General features: G+C 38.3%; 3 protein-coding genes across 3 annotated transcripts; 1 reads left to right on the forward strand and 2 right to left on the reverse strand.

Annotated features, from left to right (window-relative positions):
• Positions 1-77: 77 nt before the first annotated feature.
• Positions 78-6044, reverse strand: LOC108138289 (transcription initiation factor TFIID subunit 4). Its single transcript, XM_017260448.2, has 3 exons — positions 5930-6044; positions 1989-3103; positions 78-1352 (listed from the first exon to the last, which is right to left on the reverse strand). The coding sequence occupies exons 2-3, from the start codon at positions 3100-3102 to the stop codon at positions 361-363; spliced, it is 2106 nt and encodes a 701-aa protein (XP_017115937.1). The 5' UTR covers position 3103; positions 5930-6044; the 3' UTR covers positions 78-360.
• A 2281-nt stretch (positions 6045-8325) lies between these two features.
• LOC108138328 lies at positions 8326-10094 on the reverse strand. The gene is made up of 2 exons (XM_017260495.2): positions 9665-10094; positions 8326-9027 (listed from the first exon to the last, which is right to left on the reverse strand). Exons 1-2 carry the CDS (start codon positions 10080-10082, stop codon positions 8387-8389), a joined length of 1059 nt encoding a protein of 352 aa, XP_017115984.1. The 5' UTR covers positions 10083-10094; the 3' UTR covers positions 8326-8386.
• Positions 10095-10581: 487 nt separating this feature from the next.
• On the forward strand, positions 10582-14000 carry LOC108138140. The gene is made up of 5 exons (XM_017260199.2): positions 10582-11183; positions 11687-11907; positions 11962-12568; positions 13181-13708; positions 13764-14000. The coding sequence occupies exons 2-5, from the start codon at positions 11822-11824 to the stop codon at positions 13986-13988; spliced, it is 1446 nt and encodes a 481-aa protein (XP_017115688.1). The 5' UTR covers positions 10582-11183; positions 11687-11821; the 3' UTR covers positions 13989-14000.
• The last annotated feature ends 10864 nt before the right edge of the window (positions 14001-24864 follow it).

Below are 24864 nucleotides of genomic sequence, written 5' to 3' on the forward strand. Positions count from 1 at the left end.
ACAAGAAAATTTTTCATGTTCAACAACTTGGGCACTGCAATGTATAGCGTATACTTCCAAAAATTAACACCAATGACTGTGTTTTAATGGTTTGGTACATTTATTGTTGGCTTAGTTTGAAATCTAACAGAACTACGAGTATATATCAAAAATTCGATTTTTTTTTTTACAAAATATATAAAGAGAACCGTCTGATCGGGGCTGGTCTTATAAATCCAATTGAATCTCGTGTCCCACAGAATGACAATAAATAAGTTAAAGCTTTCCGGTTGCCGATGACACTTCGTCCTTGCTTGAGGAAAGGGTGGTGGTGTGGGGATGAGCACCCATGCTCAGTGCTAAGGGCTCAGTGCTCAGTGCTCAGTGGAGACAGTAGGCCACGATCAGGGTCGCCAGAGTGGAGATGAGGCTAAAGTGTCCAAAGGATCGTCCGGCCACACTGTGTGCATCCTTCAGGCCCGACTCCGCCGACAGTCGAGCCGAGGTGAGACCCGGCATCTTCATTATGTCAGGCTGACCGCCGGGGATCAGAGGAGCCAAGGGCACCGAACCCTCGGGAACGGTCACGGGTGTGGTGACTTGGAAGGGAGCCAGTTGAACTGATCCTGGGGCAGAGACGGGAGCGGGCACAGCTCCCTCGACGGCTGGTGCGGTTCCATTGGCCGGAGTAGCAGTTTCCGGCGGTGGGGCTGGATAGCAGGCCACCTGGTCCACCTCTATCGTCTTGGTGGGATCGTTGGGATCAGGTTGTGGCACTTTCACGGGCACACAGATAATCTGTCCAGCTGGTGGGGCATTGGGGTCAGCGGCGGCGCCAGGTGCAGGAGGAATTGGGGCATTGGGATCCGCCGGAGCAGCAGGAGTTCCGGGAGCAACTGGAGTTCCGGCAGCAACTGGAGTTCCGGCAGCAACTGGAGTTCCGGGTGCAACTGGAGTTCCGGCAGCAACTGGAGTTCCGGCAGCTAGTGGAATTCCGGCAGCAACTGGAGTTTCCGGAACAGGACCCAAAGGTGCCAATGGAACAGCTCCAGGTGCTGGTGGAACAGGAGGAGATTGCGGGCCAGGAGCCGGAGGAGATGCATATACAGGTGGCACTGGCAGCGAAGGAGCAGCCGCTGCTTGGCTTCCGCCAGTGTTTATCACCGTAGTGCCAGATCCCACATCACTGGTGGTCACCGATCCGGGTGGTCCGTTGTTGATAATGATGATCTTGTCGTCGCCACCCTGGTTGTAGCCACCGCCTCCACCACCACCACCGCCAGAGTAGGAGTGATCCACCACACGTGTCTGGGTGGGAGTAAGGGCGTGACCCAGGATGGCTCCACCCAAGGCTCCAGCAATGAGACCAGTGCCTGTGGAAAATAAAGAGACCAAGTTAGCAAAGCTATTAAATGTTTGCATCCTTTATCTTAGACTGAAAAATCCGTTTTAATTGTGTAGCTGCTTGGCTTTTTTAAGGGGAAGTTGAGCTTTAAAACTTTTTATTTAATAAATTTTAAGTGAAAGGGAGCAAATTTGATGAAGGCCGCATATTATTATATATACCTATACCATTTAATAAGTATAAGTATACACCAGCCTTCAAAACATTGAAGTGTTTTTCCTACAACTCACGTTTTTAAAGTCGCAGTAAATCGAAGCTTAAAAAGTTTTAATTTAATTTTGATTATTTACGAGATATATTTTAACTGTTTCCTACAAAAAGATTACAAAATTTAGACTCTTTTTTACACGAACTAATCAATGATTTTTAGGTTTTTTTTTATAGTGCACTTTATGAAGGTTGATTTGGTATTTTAGAATTTTTTTTAATTTTGTCTATGTTAGAAAACCATTCCATATAACGTGCATAGAAAAACTAAGGAAAATTCTAATTCTATTAAAAACGATTGAAAATGTAAATTGTATATCTAATTAATAATGTAATTTTCAATATGCTGGCTTAAAACTGCTTCCTTAAGCAGTTGAGATTATGTTTTTAAACTCACCCAATCCCAAGCCCGAGGAGGACTTTTGCGGCGCCTGGGGATAGAAAACAGCTCCGGCGGGCAGGGCTCCTCCGGCGGGCAGGAAGGTGGCGCCTGGCGGCACTCCTGCGGCCACTGGTGGTCCTTGTGGATAGTAGCTGGCTCCGTGCGGATAGCCCCCGGCTGGGTGATAAGTGGCTCCGGCCGGAATCTGACCCTGCGGATAGTAGGTGGCTCCGTGGGGCACCTGGCCAGCCGGGTGGTACGAGGCTCCGGCTGGATATCCGCCCGCGGGATGATAGCTGGCACCAGCCGGAATCTGACCCGCCGGGTGGTAAGTGGCCCCGGCTGGAATCTGTCCCGCCGGATGATAGGTGGCTCCGGCTGGCAACTGCTGACGCGGATAGCTCGACTGCACATTGTGGGCATTGGTGGCCGTGATGGGTTGGTAGCCACCCGATGAGCCATAGCCACCGGTGGAGTTGCTGCGACCACGATAAGCAGTGCTGGAGTGTGCTCCTCCATAGTAGCCACCCGGACTCGAGCTGGGACTAGCTGCTCCAGCTGGACGAGGTTGGCTCTGCAGATTCGTGTTGTGCGTCTGGGTGGCAGCCGTATAGCTGGGCGGTGCCGGCTTGTACGACGGATTGTAGGCCGGCGGACGCTCGTTTATGTTGGTATGAGCTCCGCCCACGGGATTCGAGGCGGAGTACGCTGGCGGTGGTCCTTGCGGCTTGGCCGGCACATTCCAGCCGATGGGCGCGGCAGGGGCGGAGGGGGCTGCACTGTGCGTCTGGGAACTGGCCACCCTGCTGGGCTGCGATTGGGTTCCACCGCCGTAGCTCAGCTTCACGTTGTCCGCATTGGCGTGGTGCGACGGAGCTGGGTGGTGCGCCGGTGGTGCGTGGTAAGCGGGTGGTGCATGATACGAGGGAGCCGCATGGTGGGCTGGAGCTGGGTGATAAGAAGGAGCTGGATAAGAGGTCCGTCTGCCCGAACTGGAACCTCTGCTCGAAGTGGAACTCCTGCTGCCACTGGACTTCCACTTGGCATGCACATCATCGGTGGTTAGCGCCAATACGAGAAGCACCACCACCAACAGGCTGCCACTTAGCCGCCGCGGGTAAAGGAACATTCTGAAATGGGAACAATGTTCAGTTACTCACAGTGATTTCAATTCTGATTTTTATAGATTTATATGTAAATCATGATAACGAATTTGCTGTCAAGTTATATATATAATATATAGACTAAAAAAGAAGTCCAAATAAAAATATTTTCAAACCTAATTAAGTATTTCGGATATTTAAGGTCGGACAGAACCATCCGCTTGCTATTAAAAAAAAATATTTAACCTTAAAAACTTTGTATCTTAGGCCTCGATTAGAAACGAGCCTCAACTAACGTGATCTCTAATATCTGTTATAGATCTTTTTATGGTGATATTCGTTTAATGCACAATTTTAAAAAGCCTTAATAGTAATATAGGGTATAACAGATTCGACTACTCCAGCCATCGTTTAAGTTTTATTTTTAATGTATATCCCTACTGCACCCCACAATTCATTCCCCATTGTCAGTCATCATCAGCCAACATGGTTATATTTTTATGTTTTGTGTGAAAAAACAATTGATTCAATTTACGCTAATAATAAACCAAAATTATAGTTAGTCAACTGAGAATTAGTTCCCCGCCAGCTTTACTAGATTGCCAACATTTTGAAAGCTATTATTAAATTTGCTAACTTCATCTGCAGTTTTGGAATTTTCCCGATCCACTTCAACTAATGAACAATGTGTCGGTGTCACGCCCTGATTGCCAAATTTACAGGAGGCTCAGAACGGCCTGCCTCCCTTTTATTTGCCCAAATTAGAAGCGCGTAATGCGTGTCTTGAGCGACCGCCTAATGATAATTAACTTGCTGATTTGGACGGCTTGTCGCGTGGCTACACTCCATTGACTTTGGCCAAACACACCCAGGCTAAGTTCCACAACTATAAACACACAAATTCGGAGGTCAAGTCTTGGGGTTACAAGGCTAACGGATGTTCTCTTCATTACATCAGAAGGAAAAGTAAACTGGAACAGAAATTTACTTGCAAATTAAAAGATGCCGGTTGGTTTCATTAAACTATAGTGTTATTATATAAATAATATATATATATCTTTTATTAATTTTTTTTCTTGAACGAAAATATAAGAATATAATATAAAATATAAAAATATAATATTAAATTAATTAAGTAAGAATCCATATTTTGTTTAAAAAGTTGTAAGTCACATATATCTTTCAATTTAAGACCCACTTTTTAAAAATAATAAAGTACTTTTGTTGTTAAAAACAGTGAATAAGTATTAAGTATATATAATTAAAATTGTATTATATTTGGATACAAATGTTATTCATTTAATTTAACTTTGCAAGTTGAAATTGAAATAATCCGTTTTTCACATTAGCAAACTTTGGAAGGAAAAAGCAGAAAAGCTGAGTTAATCAAAGTGTTGTAACTTTTAAATAAAGACTATAAAAACCGGCATAAATTAAATGTATTTGGTTTAATCAAGAACGCAATTCTTACGAATCAATTCAGTGGATTCCGCGAAAACCAACAATAGATTTAATTGTTTTATATAAACAGAGAGATCTAATTGCAGTTGTGGGCAGATTTTTGTTTAGGACCGACACATGCACTTGCTGCAAACTACGAGCGATGCTGAAAGCGTGATAAACTTGTTTGCTGACTCATAGAGCCGCTGAACTGCAACGCATGCGCAGCTATGACGTCAATGGGGAAATACTTTAACACGAAACTGTTAACCTCATGTTTGTTTACCCATTGTCTTTGGATTTCTATGAACTACACGAGTGTCCAATGGGAGCATCATAATCATTAAGAGACGGTCTAGAATTCAAATGCTTATCGCAGTGTTAAAGTCAGATGTCAAAATGCTTATAGATAAGCAAGGCTCAATTTCAATAATAAATGAATCACATTTTTCTTAAGCCTTGGAGGGAGCTTTGTTTGGCCAAGACTTACATAATATATGGAAGACAGAAGACATAAAAATAAAAGTTAATTGGGCGTCAAAAGCCGGTTAGTTATGTGTGTTTTTGAGTGGGTGACTCTTGAAAACCGTTTTGGCACAAATAGTTATTATTGGCTATTTTTTCAGCTGGTCTCAAAACTAAATTATAAAATTTTGTTTGCCCATAGATCTAATGAGATGTGGCAGCTGTTTCCACAGAGTATTTTAGATGATCTAATACTGATTACCTTACACACAAGTTACTATATATTCCATATCCCTTAATAAAGTTGTATAAATACTTTATAAATTTTCTACAAATATTTTTCATTTGTCATTACTAAGCTTGGCTTAGTGACTCATTTGTTGATTTACTGCTAAATCTATATTTCATTTTTTTGTGTCACACTTCAATGCATCTATGCATAAATTTCTGATATGTTAATATGTATACCTTTTCCTAGAATAATGCAAACAATCGGCGTCATAACAAAGTTAGATTTTCTAATTTTAAACCAACCTGTGGGGTGCAGAAAATGAATTATGTTTGGATATTTGAGAGATACACACATTTGCTGACATACACATTTAAGAAACAATTAAAAAACGCATTAGAAAAGGCGAGTATAGAACCTCAAATTGATTTTGATGGGGAATATACTTTTAATATGGTCTGGTTTGTGTTGTTTCCTTTTTGTTTTGAAGTGACCTTCAATTCGGGCAAGCATTTGCAAAAAAGAAAAACACAAGAAAGCAATAAAAGCGTTGAGCAGTTGAGCACTGCAATTAGTATTTAAATTAACAAACTTGCTGTTAAAACCTTACTAAAACCTTACTTAAATGTTAAACAAATTATTTTGCTAACTCAAAACAATAAAACTCAAAACACCCTCGTCTTCAAATGCAAATAAACCTTAATTTATATGATATTTACTTTGGTTTTAACTGTGTATTCCGCTTGCTGTTTCTGCCGCGTGCGATTTTCGCTTTTGTTTCGTGCAAAGTTTCTCGAACAACTGAACTGAGCTAAAAAATCGCTCGCGTTGTGTGTTTTGCGTTTTCCTCTGGAGCGGAATGCGGCGAGCAGCAGCAGCAGCAGAGCAGAGGAGCAGCAGAACAGCGACCGCGAGAGCGAGACCAACATGTTGCCTTGTCACAGTGGTCAGTACACTGAAAAAAGTTGATAAAGTACCAAACTATATTTATTACTTTTGATATATAACTCTATAAAAGTTTAATATGTTCGAAAAACTATGTTCGTATTAACATTTAACACATTAATGGTTTTATTTTGTCCTATTTCTAAAACAAAAATTAAAAAAAAAAACCAAAAACTATCGATTTAACTACAATTTAGGTAATTTTTTTTCTCTGCAGTCGACTATTGCTTTCTAACGGTTTCTCTTTATATTTCATATTTCTGACGTTGCTTTATTATCTCTTGGGCGCTTCAGTATGAATGTTTTTATTTAATTTGTCATTTTTTGTGCTTCTCTCCGGAGGGAATTTCTGGTGCCGCTCTTTACCGTTTATCTTTCTGCTGTTTGGCATTACGACTGTTTAAATACATTTAGAACTAGCAAAAGGTGAAACAGATAAATAAACAAGTAATAAGCAAATCAAAGAATTCTAGTTAGCAACCGTTTGAAAGTTATCCGTATGATTTGGGATAATATAAAAAAATTACAGTTAATCCAAAAAAAAAAAAAACAACTGATTATTTAAATATACATTATGAGTGATGAAAATGATTAAAATCTAAAAAATGTAGTTTTCAAATAAATACATTTTTTAATTTGTTTCCAAAATGAACTAAACATTTGTGAATGATTTCAACAAAACTTATGAATGACAAAATTGTCTGTCATATTCTCTTTTCGTTCACTTTATTGTCCGACTTTTATTGTTGTTGCTTCTGTGGCGCTTTTTGTTGTAGGTGCTGGGGAATTTAATGAGCGCCAAGTGAGCTTCATTGCTCTGGTTGTTGGATCATCGCACACTCACACCCACAAGTGAGTTTTGTTTGGGTTTTTCAACTCGTGTCGCTGCTTTGTATTTGTTCCCGATTATACCCATTATCCGTGTGGAAATTGGGAATATTGTTTTTACTAAAACAAATGCAACAGGGGTATGTACATATATCTGAGTCTAACTGTTAAACAGTCTAACAGCTAAGTCAATCAAACTCGTTAATAAAAAAGAAAATACATACGCAAATAAAAAATTAGGTTTTGATACCTTAATGCCGTAGATTAAGAAAGTTAGCTGAGTAGTGGGTATAATCGTAGTCGCAGCACTCGTTTGTAGTTTTTGTTGTTGATTTGGATTGCCTTCAACGCCAAAGTCATCGTCACAGCTTACGACAGCGTCGCAGTATTAGTCTGTTTATTAAAAGTTGTAAAGATTGTCTTTAATATTATTGTTGTTGTTATTGTGCTTAAGGTTCGCCAATAGTTCTTTTATTATAATTGTTATTATTCTAATTACAAATCAAGTGTCATGAAAAAAAGAAATCAGTTATTCTATTATATTATATTATATTATTATTATTGACAGAAATTTTGTACAAAACTATGACTATGACAAACAAATGCAGGCGCCACCTGCCGTCCGGTAGAAGTAAGAGAATAGTCGTTTTACTTTACTTTACTTTTTATTCACCTATAGTTTTCTTATTATTTCATAACTATAAAAATTTATTTTAAAACTTGCGTTGTATGTATCGATAAACATTAGTGGAATAAATAAAATATTTACATAAAAATAAATATGCAAAGTGTAAACATACTAAACGATGACATTCTTTACAGTGTGTTGTTACCTGTTTTAACACCTGGGCAAAAGGTTAACACTCGAAGGACGCACTAGGGAGCCTCTGACGTAAGTTCTATTATTGGTTTCTCCTGTTTCGCGTCACTTTTGCGTGCTTATGGCTCAAACAATATATTTTTTAATTTGGTTAAAAGCTACTGAGGGCATGTAAATCATTTTCATAGGGCACTTAGACGTATTAAGTGGGCTTACTAACACAGAAACATTTAATAATTTGAACTTGAGAATATAGAGTGAGCTTACTAACAAATTTTTAAATTATTTCGAACTAGAGAATATTTAAGGACAATCATCTGAAATCTTGTCGTGGCTATGTTACTAATTATCACAAAGCGGGTTTTCATTATGGTATTTTAATTTATAATATCAAATTGAATATATTCGTAAGTTTAATAATCTTTCTTGCTTTTAAAAATGTCGCCTTCTCAATTTGTTTGCCAGTCAGTTTTAAACACACATGCAAGCCATAATATTATTTTACCAGATAAAAAATCGTAGTTAGAAATAAGTTATTATGTTTATTTAACTTTATTTTACTTAGTTTATAACTTAGGAGTAATCAAGAGGAGTCCATTTCGACTTGGGCGGCTCTTGATGCCACAAAGTTGGCCACCTCGATTGGGGCACCCACATTGGCATTGGCATTGGTAGCCTCGTCACCTCCACCACCTTGCGAGCCATCCTCTGCACCACCCACAATATCGCCTGCAACAATGGGTGGCTCAGTGGTAATGGTGGGTTGCAAATTTACCGGATTGTTGGGCGGTGCTGGAAAGCAAACCACGCGCTCCACTTCTCGCATCTGGTCTGCGTTCTCGGGATCTGTTTCGTTTAGTGTGATGGGGAAGCAAACGATGCCACCGTCTGGATATGGTTGTGGAGTTGCCTCAAATTCTGTGGATTCCTCGCTAGAAACGTGTTCACTTTCCCCCTCCCCCTCCCCCTCCTCCTCCTCCTCATCCTGCTCCTCTGTCAGTGGATTTTCGGGGGGCACCACAGCGGAGGCTTCCCCAGAAATAGTGGTTTCGTTCTGCAAAACTCCCTGCTGCTGACCGTTGTTGACGATGATGATCTGGCGACCATTTCCCTCAGGCGACTGCCCAACCTCCGGATTTCTGTGGTACACATGGTGGCGGTGACCAAACAGCATGTTGTTCATCATGTGACCCGCCAGCATTCCGGTGAGAAAATCTCCCGTGCCTGCAAGGATAAAAAAATAAGAGCAAAGGTAAAATATCGTAACGATGTTCATCTGTTAGCTTGCCGTTTTTGTTTTTAACAGGTGATAATCTTATATTCACATGAATTGATTTAGTCTTTTCTTGTGACGGCAGTATGTTGTATTCGAAACAACTAAAACGTTTCTCTTAACTTTCCAAAAATTTTAATTATTTTACAGGTAGTGTATCAGTCCCAACGAGACGGAAACAAACATTTTAATTTCATTTTTTAACAGTACAATAATGGTTTAATATTTTAAAATTAATTTTATTAAAATTGAAACAATCGCAATGATAAAATTAAGAGGATGAAAACAAATTAAAACCATATTCTTCGTTACTTTATCAATGGGACGACGATTTCATAATTGTTTTAACTTCGCTGTTATTCAATGGATTTGAAAATTCTTTGATATATGCATGGTATTATAGAGTATTAAAATCGGAGAAACGGACAGACATTTAAATATTTTTTAGACCGAAATATTTATCATATTCCAAGCACTTTGAAAAATTTGGTCAAACTTAGTATATTGTTAAAAATTTGTTTTTTTTAGGGTGGAGCTTCTAAGTAAGTACAATAGTCTTATTGTTTTCAATTGGCCCCTGATACTCACCCAGTCCTCTGTTCATTCCCACAGGTGGCTGGGCGTAGAACACCGCTCCGGCGGGCAGAGCCTGTGCGTTGGCGTAGTACGTCCCGCTTCCTTGGCCAGGATACGATCCGTAGCCGTAGCCAGCTGGCATCTGCTGGCGCGGATAGCTGGCGATCTGCTGCTTTGATGGCGTCATCGGCTTGGGCGGTGCGGGGGGCGGCGGTGGCGGTTTCGGCATCGTCATGGCCGTGTGTACCGGCGATCCGCTCACCACACGCCGCCCACCGCCCGACGACGAGGGCTTCTTGTACTTGCGCCAACCGCCGAAGAGGCCGCCGAACGAGCCGCCGCCACGCCCCCTTCCGCCCCGAGCCTCAGCGGGCTGAAATGTGGAGGCTGCGATCAGCAGCAGGCAGAGTGCCAAGTAGCAGGATCTCATCTTGATCGCGACGAATCTAAGCTGGTCTAAACGGATCGAGTGGTGCGGTCGAACTGAAGACAGGCGGCACAACTGCGACGTGTTTATGCGAGCAAAGTGACAAATGCGTGGGACGATGCCCTACGATTTGGGAGGAGGGCGTATCCGTAAATCAAGTGTTTAGTTTTCAAATATTATGTACATTAAGTAGGAATTTTGTTGATCCAAGTACGAGAAAATGTAAAATATCTAATCAAGCATAAATCCGTCAGTCATGAATTTCGAAAACAATTAAGAAAGTTTATTATGCTTGAGGAACGAAAATTAATTCACTTAAAAATACAAGTTTATTGATTTAACAACTCTTACATTTAAAAATCAAAGTAAATAATTTTTATATTGAGTACAAAACCTTTAATGGAACCGAATAACTAAAGGTTCCAATTTTAATTTTTATTAAATTTAATTTATTAATTATTAATTCAAGAATTGGAAAGTTAATTTATGATCGTTTCATTCTTTCAGCAATGCCATATCACATCAATTTTGGATTTGTCCCTAACAAAGAATTTCATATTTAAACGAAGTTTTGAAATCTTTTTGAGAGTACGAAGTTCTTTTCCCAAATCTCTGTAGAGTGACTTTGTTATGCCATTGCCCAGTCGTATCCACACTCATGTCGCACTCGACCATCAAGAAGCCTGTCAACATTGGTGGGTCTGTTCCCCTATCGCTGAAAATTGAATGAGTGCCGCCGTGTAATAATTCAATTGCCGCTAATTGAGACGAGCTCGAAAAGTTCTCGGATTTTCTCTTGGAGCCCAAAAAAGCAGAATATCATGTTCTCGAGAAGCGATGTTTGGTGCCTGCTGTTGATGCGACGGCAATTTGCATCAAGTTTCATTACGGCAGGAACTCGAATCTTTAGCTGTTGCTGCCTGGGCAGGCACAAAAGATACATAACGACTGTGGAGAGATATGCGGCGTACTTGGGGCTCGTCACGTTGACGATGACGACGGCGATCGCTCATGAACCCACCGATGACCCATTTCGAAGGCAGTGCATTTGCATTTGCACCTTGACGCCGAGAGGCCATTGGAATCTATCAAATTGGTGGAAAAGTAAGTAGCATCTATATTCTCCTTAAAGATTTTACTCAGAATTACAAAATGTTTGGTTGAGAACTATTCTTTGAATTTTAATCTATTTTATACTAGATATTTAGATATTTTTAAATAAATTTTAAAGTTGAAATTTGCTTAATAGATAGCAAGTTTATGTAAACTTTATTTCTATATCAAGTATATATAATTTCGACATAGGAATCTAAATAAAAAGGATAAAGATATAAAAATAAATGAATTTAAAAAGGATTTCGAACACCTATATCACAATAAACTAAAGTTGTTAAAAATATAAGTGCATTTTAAAATACAGTTTAACTGTTTTATAAATAAAGAAAATTTGGCACTATCTCAGAAACCTTAGCAAACGAGCTCTAATAAATTATATCTATCAAAAATTAACTAGCATTAGTTTGATATGGCGTTTGTGCAACTTTCAGCTGTGGCAAGTACTCTAGAGGTGAAATAAATAATCCCACTGACTTGATGATTTTTTGCAGGACCGGTGTTCATTGATTTCACATAAATCGTTTCGACTTGCCAATGAGACATGTGATCTTGCGAGGAGTACGTTTAGTTGTGGAACGTTTGTGCACCTTATAAACTACTTAGAGATCTCCTTCTGCATCTTCAAAATGAATTCGATGTTAGTTTATGGCTTCATAAGTGCGTTCTTATTGATGGCACACTTTAGTCTGCTCTTCATGGTGACAAAATACTTGTGGGTGATGCAAGCATGTTATTTCATTCATTACTAAATGATGATTTCTTGCAGCTTTGTGCCTAATTTAGTGACGCTCATTGAATTTGCACCCATGACAATGTTTGGATTCAGTTACATGTTCTTTGGTGCAATTTTTTTTGTACCCCACTTCAACAGTGTCAGCAAAGTGTGTTATTCCCACAAAGGCAACATGAGTCCTCTGCAGTTTTCAAACATCGTGGGAGATATCATGAAATACTTTGTAATGGGAGTTATGGTCATCTGTATGCAAGGATATCGAGTTGAAGGAGTCACCCTCTGGTCGTGCATGACATTCATTTTGGTCGGAATGTACTATTTGGTTGTCGTCACAAGGAAATCATACCATCTTGATTACAAGCAAACTGACATGTATTTGATTACCTTCCGGGTGACGGTGTTCATCTTTACTTTTGCGATGGTCTTATTGGTGATCCTGGTCGTGTCGCACACTACATTTCAACGAAATGCCCCGAAGCAGAACCCAAGTTTAGACCACTTTTCGGATATGGATAGCGGCGATGAAATCTTAGGCAAATACCGGAAGCAAAGAGTGTTTTCAAAACGTGAGCTCTGGTTGAAGACGGTGAATGGATATAGGAACATGGCCGATTCGCATGTAATATATAGGATTGTAATGGTGGGTACAACTACATTTTTAAACAAACAAACTGCTTAAACAAAGGATTTTTATTTTAAGCAAATTTGATAAATTACAATATCTTTGCCTTCGCTCAATTGATTTTTTTTGGTATATAGATTCAAAGTTGTTATATCATTACACTAGTAAATCCAATTACTTATTGAATTTTGTACTCAATTTAAATATGTTTTCTTTGATTTTCATCTATTTCGGTTTTAAGTTATTTTAAATATGAAAATATTATAATATTTAAAAATTTTTCCTTTAATTATTTTCGGATTTGATTTTAAAAGCTAAAAACTAAATTTAAATTTAAACTCTATTTATCTTAAACAAAATGCATTTAAATCAAATAGAAACTATTAATATTTTCAAGATTAGTTCAAATATTTTAATTTTAAATCATGGGACTTAATGTGCATTAAATATTGCGATTAAAATTTGATATAAAATGTTGATTTCAATAGTCAGATATTTATTTATACTATTCCATTTTTTTATAAGTGTTCTTATTTATTTTGTTGAATAGTCAGATATTTATTTATACTATTCCATTTTTTTCATAAGTGTTCTTATATTTTATTTTATTTAACACTATTTATTTTACAGGTGCCTATGTATTTTGTAATATCTAATTTAATTCCGGTTATATCAAAAGACCGCTACTTGATGGGCTGGACTAAATTTATAAGCTGCCTCAGTCTATTGGTGCTGCCCTTCATTTGCCTTCTCAATGGGGTTAAGGCTGTAGGCTGGGTCATGATGCTCGTGGTTTGCTGGACCCTCAGCATCCTGACCTTCATCTCCACCCACTCCTTGAGGCGACCCGATAATGTTTGGCTATTTGCATTTCAGGGCTTGATCGCCAGCTCATTTGCGATGAACTTTCTCTGTCGAGAGATTGAGAACCTCGCGTGGCAGTATATTAGCACCAAGTTCGATCTAACGCCCGATATCACGGCCCTGATGTACTTTGGATTGGGTGAGACGTTCAGTGAGGCTATAGTCATCAGGTGCCTGCAGATGAGAAAGATGTGGGATGCCACCTTCGGAGTCGTAATGAGCATGGTCACCTATGCGGTCTTTTTCGCATTTCCAACGCTCCACTACCAGGATTGCTACAACCCCAGTTGCTCGGTAAGCATTCAATTACCCTCTTATTTTAGGCACTCTGATTATCTCCCATCTCCAGGTAATTACTACCTCTTCAACGGAGACTGGCATTTATTTCTTTTTCCTCATCGTCACCACCAGTCTGCTTCACATCTCAATGAGTGGCTATGAGTTTCGCATGTCCCTGTTTTTTTACCTCTTGATATTGACGGTAATTTACGTGACCCTCCAATGGAGTATTTCCTACGGATGGATTCTTTCCCTCGCCTCTCTTCGTCATATAAAAAAAAGAAAGCTTAATTAAGTATTTTTTTATTAGGGGATCAACATTATGTCTTAATTATTTTGTAATTATTTCTCAATAACATTAATTTAAGAATTTTGTGATTAAAATAAATCCACTTACGCTTTTAAAATGGCCACAAAATTAACTTTTCGTAGATACTTGCTAAATAAATACTGAGGCAAATAAATAAATAATAATAAAAAAACCAACTCTAATAGGCAAAAAAAAAATATTTTTTTGCTGAAATTATGCTGCCTAAAAGTGTGCTAGTAAATTTTTACATTCACATTTTAGTAAGAGCGTTGTTGTAACTATGAAAAAATTAAAACCGCTCAAATTCCCAACCAATATTCAGTCATTAACATTGTAAACAATTTATAATTATGTTTATTTGCCCCCAACTACAAAATCAAAGTTTGATATTAAGTCATATTCTCGGACAACTTGCTCAACTTTTGCGAAATAATCGCCATAAATTATCATGGCCTATTGATTGCTGCCGCCCATTTAAACTTAATGTTCATGACGATGTTTTGACCAGAAACACGCACTTGCTCCATTTAGAACGTTTAGGCCCTTTGAAAGTCATTTATAACGAAGATGCTGGATAGGTTTCGTACTCAAGGAGCCCCAAAACTGAGTCGTATGTCATCTACAAGAGCTTAAATTAGATCCGAGAGTGGGGACGGGGCCAAACTTGTAAAATATTTACGAGCTCAAGTGAGCGTTGGGGAAAACAATCACAATCGGGGCCCAAGTCCGATTATGAGTGTGTGCGAGTCAGGGGCATAAAAAGTAACTACTTTGTGGCTTATATGCGGAGTGCCCGAAAATAATGTTTGTCTGTGTGTGTGTGTGGGTGTCGAGCGGAAACTAAAACAAAAGCATAGTCTGCTTCTGGGCATATTCGAAGGTGTCCAAGTGAGTGCGTGTGTGTTGTGTGTGTGTGTGTGTGTGTGTATGTTGTGATTGTGTAATAAAAAATATCCAGCTGACATTTTGTGTCAAGCACCTTTTTCATTTTGGCACTTCAGTATACTCGTCGCATGACCAAGTCGTCCAACTGGGCCAAAAGACGAAAAATGTGGGAAGGAAACAGGGTAATTCCCATGCCCGGAAGCTCAAAGGATATATGGTTTCCCAGGGTGCTGTTTTATATATGGAAAAATAATAAATATTAAAACAATCAAAGGTGACGAATATAGGCATTAAACATTTTGAATGCAAAAAATGCCAGCAGGTATATTTATAATTTATTAAAGTCCTTGAAAATATAGGTTTTTAATGTGTGGAATATATGCCTAGGGCTATAAAATGTTATTTAATTTTTCATAAAGATAAGTTCTGCTTGCTATAAACTTGTATGTAAAAGAAGTTATTGTATGGTTTTGAAATATTTAAATTTCAATTAAATCAAATAAAATAAGTATTTAATGGTAGTAAATTAAATGTAATACTTTACTTGCAGCTTTTAATATTAATTAATTAATATTAATTTTTAATAATTTAATGTGGTGGTTAATTGGTTCATATTTGATTTTTAAGTCTTTTAAGTGTTTGCAAATGCGAAGAAAGTTAAGCCAGTAAAAATTCGATGATTTATTATTATAAAATTAAATTTTGAAAAAAGTAAGTATGGTATAAAACATCCAAATGCCTTGTTTCTAAAACACCAGGTATCTGATAGTCGGAAGCAACTTTATGTCCTTTTTTTTTTGGGTGCTGAGAAAGATTGGGGTGATGCTGGCTCCGGTTCGCTAGCTGCTTGAGTGATGACAAATTACATTTGTCAGATTTATGACCAATTATGAGCGTGTTATATATCACCCTGACGTGGGAGGGGCAAAGGCAATGGCAGTGGCAATGGCAATGGCAATGGCAGTGGGAGAAAGCATGGCCAAATGGCAGCGAGAGCCACCTTAATGGCAAGCGCAATGAATAAGTCGCCGTCGTTTGTTTGCGGTCTACAGCACATCCACATTTCCCGCCACAGCCATACAAACGCATATACATAAGTCGGTCTAGGTTTTGGTAATGCCGACACGTTCATAATGCCTTGGTACAATATCGCATTTCGCACATTTTCTCGCGCCCATTTCGCGTGCCCCAAATCCTCAACTCATCAAAAAATTGTGCCGTATTTCTTCTGTTTTGAGAAATGTTTTTGGATTTCTTTAGCGAAATGGGCGAAGCCCTTCGTAGAACACAATATATCGCGTGTCTTTATTTTCACACAGTCGTCGCCTTGTATTATTTATGCTTTTAATGCGTTGCAAATGGCCAAAAATCGCTTTTATTACACGCGCAGTTAAACTTCAATTACGCCCGCTAATCATAATGCATATGTCTTTCAGTTTGCAGCGAGGGCAGATATCCATTTAGAAAGCTTATTAACAGAGTTTAAATTAAAATTTAATTATTTTTATAGTTAAATAAGTTTATGTATTTAAAGTCTATAAGCTTTTATCCATTTTCATAACTATAGTAGTTATATGTTAATTATTCAAATTAATTTGGAAATGATAATTTTGCTTCTTCTGACTAAGTTTATAAGTATTTTCCTTATGTTATTCTGTTTAATTATATTTAAAATATGCCTATTAGTATAAATCTGCTGAATTATCAGCATTTGAAATTCCACAATCCACTCTCGTTCTAAATCATTGCCACATTTTGTTGTGACAAAACACAGAAGGCGCGTCGAAATATGCAAAAAAAAAAAAACAAACGAGAAAGCTGCCATAAAATACGCGCCTAAGTGCGCAAATTAAAATCGAAAACCATAAATTATACAAAAAGAAAAACAACTGGGGAAAACCGGTGGACGATTGGCGGTGGGCGGTTGTTGGTGGGCGGTTGATGGTGGGTGTGCCAGAGGCTGTAAACAAAAACAACGCAGGCAAAAGCATTTTATGCTTCACTTTACAATTCAATCAGTTTCAATTTCCACCTGCCGAATACATTTCCGTTTTACAGTTTATTTCGGCCGGCGATTGCCAAATGCGGCCGGCTGTTTGTAATTTTTTAATTTCGACTTGAATTTCAAAATTCAATTAGTTTTTGTGACGCACACCCCACCAAGCCCACACACACACAGTTACAAATACATATACACATACACATACAGATACAGATTCAGATAGGAAGGAAGAAAGGCATAAAGCAGTCAGCCCACAGATCCTGTGGATTCACGAGGAGCAGGGGTGGTGCACACCGCAGATGTCCGCCTGTGTCTGCTCGGGCATTGTTGGTTTCACTTTTTAGATTTATGCTTTTAGATTTTAATGAAAAGCCACATTTATGTAGATGCCTCCACACTTCCAGAAGCGAAAAAGATATAGACTAGATGGAGCCTGGGAAAGATGCAAATTTTGTGGTTCCTGGTGTTTGGGGACTGCCCAATTTAAGCTCCATAACTCAGACCGCAGCGTGAAAGGAATTAGTTCAGTCGAGGGAGATGCTCCTCTTTCTTATCGAACATGAGAATCAGAGAATTGATTTGTGACTAGGCCAAAAAAAAAAAAGCAAACTGGTTGCTTAAGTGGAGGAAATATTTAGTTTCACTTAAATCTTAGTAGACAAAGTTCCTAGAGAAAGGCTGCTATATTTTGAAACCATGTTATATTAATCAAATTTCAAAGACACAATAATAGTTGAATTTTGTACATAAAAGTAAGAGAATTAGCTGAATACTTCTGTGTTTGAAAACTGTATCGGTTACGTTATATTCAAAAGATAATTTAAAAATTTTTTTTATAAAATTACACTTGTGAATATTCAACTTTATAGTGCAGTATAATAATATCTGTGCTTTTGCTCTATAATTTTTGTGGAACAAGTGCTCTCTACTTTCACGCATAGTGCTCTTCATCACCATCAACTATGCAGCTTGGCTTTTGGATGCACTCATTAAATGAAGCCCATATAAACCATGGATTCGTACCAATAATAACTGTAATTGAGACGATGAATTCGCACTTGAAATACAATCGGCTGGCTGCCAGTTAGGTGAAAAATTTGAAAATCCAATCGGCAAAGCCTGGTGTGTTTCATATATATATTTTTTTGCAGCTTTTGTTGCCTGTGCGCACGCAAACAAGCTGCAATATCTACGGTCTGCCAGATGGCTGTCCATCTATCTACACGCAACTGTTGCTGCTGGCAACAGCAACAGCAGCAGCAACAGCAACAGCAACAGCAACAGCAACATCGGCATCTGCAGCAGCATTGGAAAACGCGTAAGCCGCTGGCAGCTAGTAGGCAGCACAAATAAACATTCAAGGATATGTGCCACGCCCTCGCCACGCCACTCACACTATCGCAGGAACGCCATCGAATGTGCTGTGCAAAAAGTATAGCATACAACTCGGGGCGGCTCCATCAGCAACATCTGCCGATGCTCTTGGTCCACTGCCACATGGCAACTGCACATTACCGTTTCGTAGTTTTTCATGCATTCATTTCGATAGTTAGCCGTTCGGCAGGCAACTCCCTGAAAATATTACCCCGACAAGGACAGTGCACCGAAGTGAGTCAGGCATTAAGAGACTTTCCAACTTGCACAGTGGACCTAAGCAGCAGATTAACAGTTGTGGATTTACTACTTCATGGGGAAATAGTGTTAAATGCATATTTGTATCCTTTACTCATACAGTAAATGTTTGTGTTGTACTTATTTGCTGACATGGTGCAAGTAGGCGAAAGCGTTTTCGATCCTTTAATGTGTTTGTTTGGCAAGTACACAAGTTGGAGAGTAAGCTCTAAAAAGTTGTGAAAATTATGTTGTTAAACCGATCAATTTCTTTAATAATTTGTAATTTCTTTTTACTATCAATAATGAATTAAAATAGCACTATGATTGATAACGATAAAATTAAATTAAAAATTTAAACATTTATCGGAAGCCTTTTTTTTATTTTAATAAAATTCACAACCACCAAAAGTCTTATCGGTTTTTTTAACTTTAGAAAAACTATTTCAATGCTGAAGCTATGTTTGTAAAAGTAAATGTTGCCGTTTCTATTAAAAAAAATCATAAATAAATTGGGTGGAGATACCTTTTTTTGACTGATAGTGATTATGTTATTAATTAACTGTATAAAAAATGTAATTACAGAAATTGCATTGAATTGAAAACTTTTGAAAATATTTTGATGAAAGGAAACCCAAGCTCCACCTTAAATGAATTAAAATTCCATCAATTAATTTTAGCGAAAAATGCCATCGCCATGGGATAATTCCCTATAGCCACTGTGCGGTTTGCGGGGATGTGGTTCAACTGATAAATAAGCACACGTTGTATCGGGCTCCCTGGTGTTCGTGTGCCGTGTACCGTGCCCCCAGTCCGTGTCCCCTGTCCCCCTTATCGAGAGTCTTCTGTTCCAGCGCGAGGATGTGGCCCAGCATGTGTGCCGTGGCCTGGACTGGCCTCCCTGCAACTTGACCCCGGGTCAAATGCAACAAGATGCGGTGCGTCGAGTGGCACTGTTGTTGTTATTGCTGTTGTTGCTGCTTTTTCTGTTCCTCTTGCTGCCGGTGTTGCAAATGAAATTTTTCTTCAATTAGTTTATTTTCACACCAATGATTTTGATTTCAGGTCCGATGCCCAGCCCCATTCCGTCTCTGTCTGCCCAATTGTGTTGTTATTGTTGGCGTTTTTCCACCATCCTCCTGTTAACGAGTGTGTGTGTGTATGTATGTGTGTGTGTGCGGCAATTAAGGCGGCGCGTAATTGTTGCCAGTTGCTGGATGATGCCCATGCCGATGCCGATGCAGATGCCCATGCACATACCCATGCCATAGCCATGCAACAATATCATTCCGGCCAAGTGAAGTCCGGCCATTTCTTGCTGAACATTGAGCATTTTGTTGTGAAGCGCCAATTTTCGATTGCCTTCCACTTGATGGATCGCCAGCGAAACAAGCAAATGGGAAACTAAAAAAAAAATAACGAGGCAGCTGGAAATGATTGAAGTGTGAGCCAATTTGTGGAGTGTACATGCATAAACACGGAATCAGAGTGGAAGGCAGGTAGCACCCATCACATTACCTTTAGTTGCTGGCCCATTACGTATACGCCACGTATACGGCGGCGGAGAATGAATTGGATTTGTCAGCGTGTGCGCAACTAAAAGATACTCGCATCAGCGGGAACAGAACCTGGCATATTCCAGAAATGAGCATGCGATACACGTGCTGCCGCAATTTGTCACATGAGCCTCTAAAATATGCCCAAGGGTGTTTGGAAGAAGGAAGCCAAAGGCTTTTAACCACACACACACACACACACACTTACCTCGTGCGCCTCGGTAATTGTGTTTTTAAAACCAATTTCTCAAAAAAATCAAAAATCTCCGGTAAAGATGGAACGGTAATCATAATGAACAAGTTTTATGAATATTAAATTCAGACTATAAATGGTGTGTAAGTTTGACACAATACACCGTGAATAGTTGGATTTCACAATTAGAAAATATAAATATTTGTTTTACAAATAAAGGTGCTTTACAAATGCCTGAATAAAACCGATTTGGCTCTATTTTTTAATTATTTAAACAAAATCAAATTCAACAGTCGACTAAAATATAAAAAAGTCTAAAAAGGAATAACAAAAATTAAATTATTTCTGAGTCTAACAAAATTACACATAGCTAAAAACAAATTAAATGAATAAGATTTATAATGTTTAAAAAATAATTGTTAAAAATAAATTTGTATCGTTATTATTAGTTATTAGTACTTTTTTAATAGTAAATAATTTAAGATGATATACAATTTTTGTATAAATAAAAACCTGGCGAGTAAAGCAAACAAAATATTTCATCATTTTAGAGGTTTTCTTTTTCAGAACCGTGCACGAAAACGATTCACATTTAGATGGCAGGCAGCTTAGCGTTGAGAAAAATATGAAGTCTAGCTAAGATTAGATGATTTTTCAAGATAAACGCAGAAAGTTGGCATCCTCTTTTCTGGAACCAAAGGAAAAGCCCACTTCGTACATTTTCCTAAGTATGAGTATGCGTTTTTAAATGAATCAATCAATAAAAATTGAACAAAAAATTCAAATTTAAGCTGTAGATATTTTCAATTTCGAATTTTGCCGCTTTGACATATGAATCTAAATGTTTGTCTGCGTTGTTGCATTTCTTTCCAAACAGCTGTTTTTTGTTTTACCCAAACACACATGGCGTAGACACGGACATAATTTAATTTCATATGCCTTGGTAGCGCTAAACTTTTGTGCCTTTGCCCTCGCGTCTCATTTGCAAATTTAAGTTATGTAGATTATAATTAGAAAAGTTTTTGGCCCCAACAAAAACTTTGTTTACAGGCAACACCCGGCCCCCCCGTCGTTTCCCGCCCCTAGCCCTGCTCATAAAGTCATAAAATTATAGGTAAACGCTTACGTGCATTGCCGAAAAAGCTTTTCCAGACCCGTGAAAAGCGAGTGGCTGGAACCGCTGGGCAATTTGAATGGCCGGGCTAATTAATTACCACAGAATTAAAAAAGGTTTTCGTACTTTTAGCCATTCGAAAACACAAAACTCGCATTGAGCAGAACGAATAATATAAATGGCGCACAATATGAAACTAATCGCTTTTAATTGGCCCACAAAGCAAATCATGGCAATGAAAGAAAGACGCGAAACCTTTTTGAGCCAACAAGTTTAAAAAAAAAATACATTTTGAAAATTATGTCCCCTATTTAAAATTTTAAAAGGTTAAGCTTCAGTAAACGTGAATTTTATGACCCGAAAATGCTTCCAAGTAAACATAAATAAGTCAAGTTTTCAATTGAAAATGTTTGCCATTTTTGAGGATATAGTGTTTTGAATATTTGACTTCAATTAGAAGCCTATTTGATTTGCAATTCACTTCAGTTTTTTTTCTCAAGAATTTGTACTGGAAAATGTTAATGACTATGTCCTAATTAATTGCATTTTAAGAAATGAATAATACTTTTTAGACAGTCGTTCTGTTTCGTACCGATTAACTTTCATTACAATTTAATTCTTATTGTTGAGTGAAAAGTTAATTTATTTTGTATGGTAAATATGTTTCACACTTTCACTTTACTTTTGTTCATGCATACTCATTGGAAAACTTAACACAAGTGCTAGTTATTTTTTCGCGCTGAAAAAAAAACGCATAAGCGGCAAAGCAGGCCAACAAAACATACGAAATGTTCATTACGTATACGACGTGTGGTGCGGACCTATGTTATTGGCATTGCCAGCTCTGTGCGCTGATTTACAGCTGTTTTTTTCACATCATGTTTTTTCCGTGTCTTTTGCACCTCGCGTGTCTGTCGATTTTTTACGACTCACGTGCATCCATAAAATGGCGAGCATTGTGCCTGTCTGCGTGAGCCGTGTTAATTATGCTTTTAAGCAAATTAGCCAGTGCATTGATATACGCGAATAATGCGAAATCGATTTTGGCGAGCAAGCCAATAAATTACCCACAAAACAAGCGCAGGCGTCAAAACAGATATCAACAAACAAAAAACAGTTGCCAACATGTGTGTACATTTGCGCACTTTTTCACCGTTTTACCACAAAGGAATGCTTAAAGCTGCGGTGATTATTTAATGTATTTTACAATTTTTATTTATCGCTTGTGTGTCTTCTTTTTTTTTTGCCAGCCTGGCAATTTGATAATTACAAAGGAAATCCTATTAGCGCCGATTATTTATGCTAATTTCATTATTTTCGCTTAATTTTTAAAACATGAGTGCCCTGTTATCTTTGACTGAATGGAAGGGGATGCCCTCTTTAATTTCATTTAGCGTCTCTGACAGCATTTCAAAGATGGCAGCAACAGGAGCAGGAGCAGAAGAACAGGCCCAGCACGCACCATTCAAATTAAGCAATGCGTACATTATAATCTTCTATTGGACGGAGGACGGACAGGCATCCTGCTCACCTGCTCATACGAGGCTGCCGTGTCGCCTCCAATTATGTCACATGCGCACTGCGTCTTCATCTGCGAGGCGAGCAGCATGACAATCACGACACACACACACCCCAGATTGCCATCTTTTAGGGGCAAATGTCCTCTGCCACTTATCCCCCACCTCTGGGCCATGCCATTTTCCAATTTATGTTGAATTTTTACCTTTCTCATTTGATGCGATAATTTGGTGACATGAATAGAAGTGAAAATTTTGTACTTGAACATTTGTCGCGGCATCTTAATTGGCAAACCGTATTAATATTTAATTACGTCTGATATTCTTGGAATTTTTCGATTTTTCTCTTACCGAAGTGTGGGCTAATTAAAAATTTAATGTGATATTTTCAAGGAAAACTAAAAACATTGGAAAAGAGAAAATAAATATATGATTTTCATTTAAAATGTACCTTGTCTATTACCTCATTCCCTATAAATTGCTGGTGATTTATCCATAGCCTTAATTTTTGTAAAATAAATATAAACAATCTAGTTGGAGTAGCCTTCCGTGAAAATGACTTTTAATCAACAGCTTGCACTCTGATGTTTAATTAAATCCACTCCCTTTTCGGTAGCTATTTTCATATGCCCTTCAACCAATTACCAATTTTATTGCCAGCCATAAAAGTTGACTTTTGTAGCAAGAGATTTTACCCGATTCTAACGGAGATCAACAAAATTTGCTCCATTGTTTCAATTTATTATTAACTTTTATACCTTGGACGAAACTTTATTTACCAATAAATGTGTTCACTCTCTGTCCGAGCTGCCGAAGCAAATTTTATAGCTTTTTAAGCCAATTTCCGTTAACGCCCCAATTGTTGGCCCATTTATGCCTTGTTGTCAAAGTTAAAGGTCATTAAAATGCCTGGCTGTGTACCGACATAGTTCCTCATCCGATTCGCCAGCTTAAGGACATTCCGCCAGGCTTTTGGCAATTGGCTCTAGCTTTACTCTAATATTTTGATTTTTTACCTTTTCCCTTTTTTGTTCAAACAAAGTTGAAGTACAAGTTGAAGTAGAAGTTTAAAATTTCTGAGAAACCGGAATCCAGTGTTTGGGGAATGGGGGTGAGGGGAAAAGCTGCCCGTGCTTGATTTAGTTTTAATGGCAGTATCTCTTGTTGCTGTTGCTACTCCGAGCTGTATATTTCTGGGAAATGTTTGGCATTTTATGACGAGCTGCAAAAAGCTGGAAAAGCTGCCACAGGACCCGAGAAGCGAAGAACGTCGCAGCTCGGCACTCACATGCAAGCCCTGATTTTGTCATCCCCGCCCGGGGCTAGTGAAATAAAAATGAGCTACCGAACTACGACGACAACGTCACAAACCCAACCGCCAACTAGCTGGCCAACAACAACAACAACAACAACAACAACAACAACAACAACAACAACAACATAAACCTGACAAAAGGGGCGAGGGCAAAACAACAAAAAAAAAGAGGAAAAATTACTAGCATAATAACGCAAATATTTTACGATACACAACAAGCAAAACAACAAGACTGGGAAATCAGGGAAAAGCCAAGAACTTAAGTAGCTCCAGGCGCGCAAAGAAACAAAGTAAATAAAATTTTCCCTTATTTTTGTTGAACAATATTTTAGGTGGGTATATTTACTAGACTGTGAAAGCAGTAACGGAATTTGTAGAACCAATCTAAATGCAATAAAAGTGATTAATTAATTCAGACAATTAAAATAAAAATCATTTTGTTAAAAGATTGTTTGGAAAGATTGAATTGTAGCTTAGTTTACTTTATAGGTTCTAAATAAGAGCTAGAATATCAATTAAAAATAATTAAAATGATTGTGTCTAGGAGAGCTATAATGACGGTATGTGATCAAATTGTATTTACTGTTAATCTCTAATATGTTTAACTACCTATTTAAAAACTATAAAAAGTATTTAGGGCTTAAAATGGGTACAGAAAACTTCACTTA

The sequence above is a fragment of the Drosophila elegans genome, unplaced genomic scaffold (assembly GCF_018152505.1).
Source record: "Drosophila elegans isolate 14027-0461.03 unplaced genomic scaffold, ASM1815250v1 contig_814, whole genome shotgun sequence".
Lineage (NCBI taxonomy): Eukaryota > Metazoa > Arthropoda > Insecta > Diptera > Drosophilidae > Drosophila > Drosophila elegans.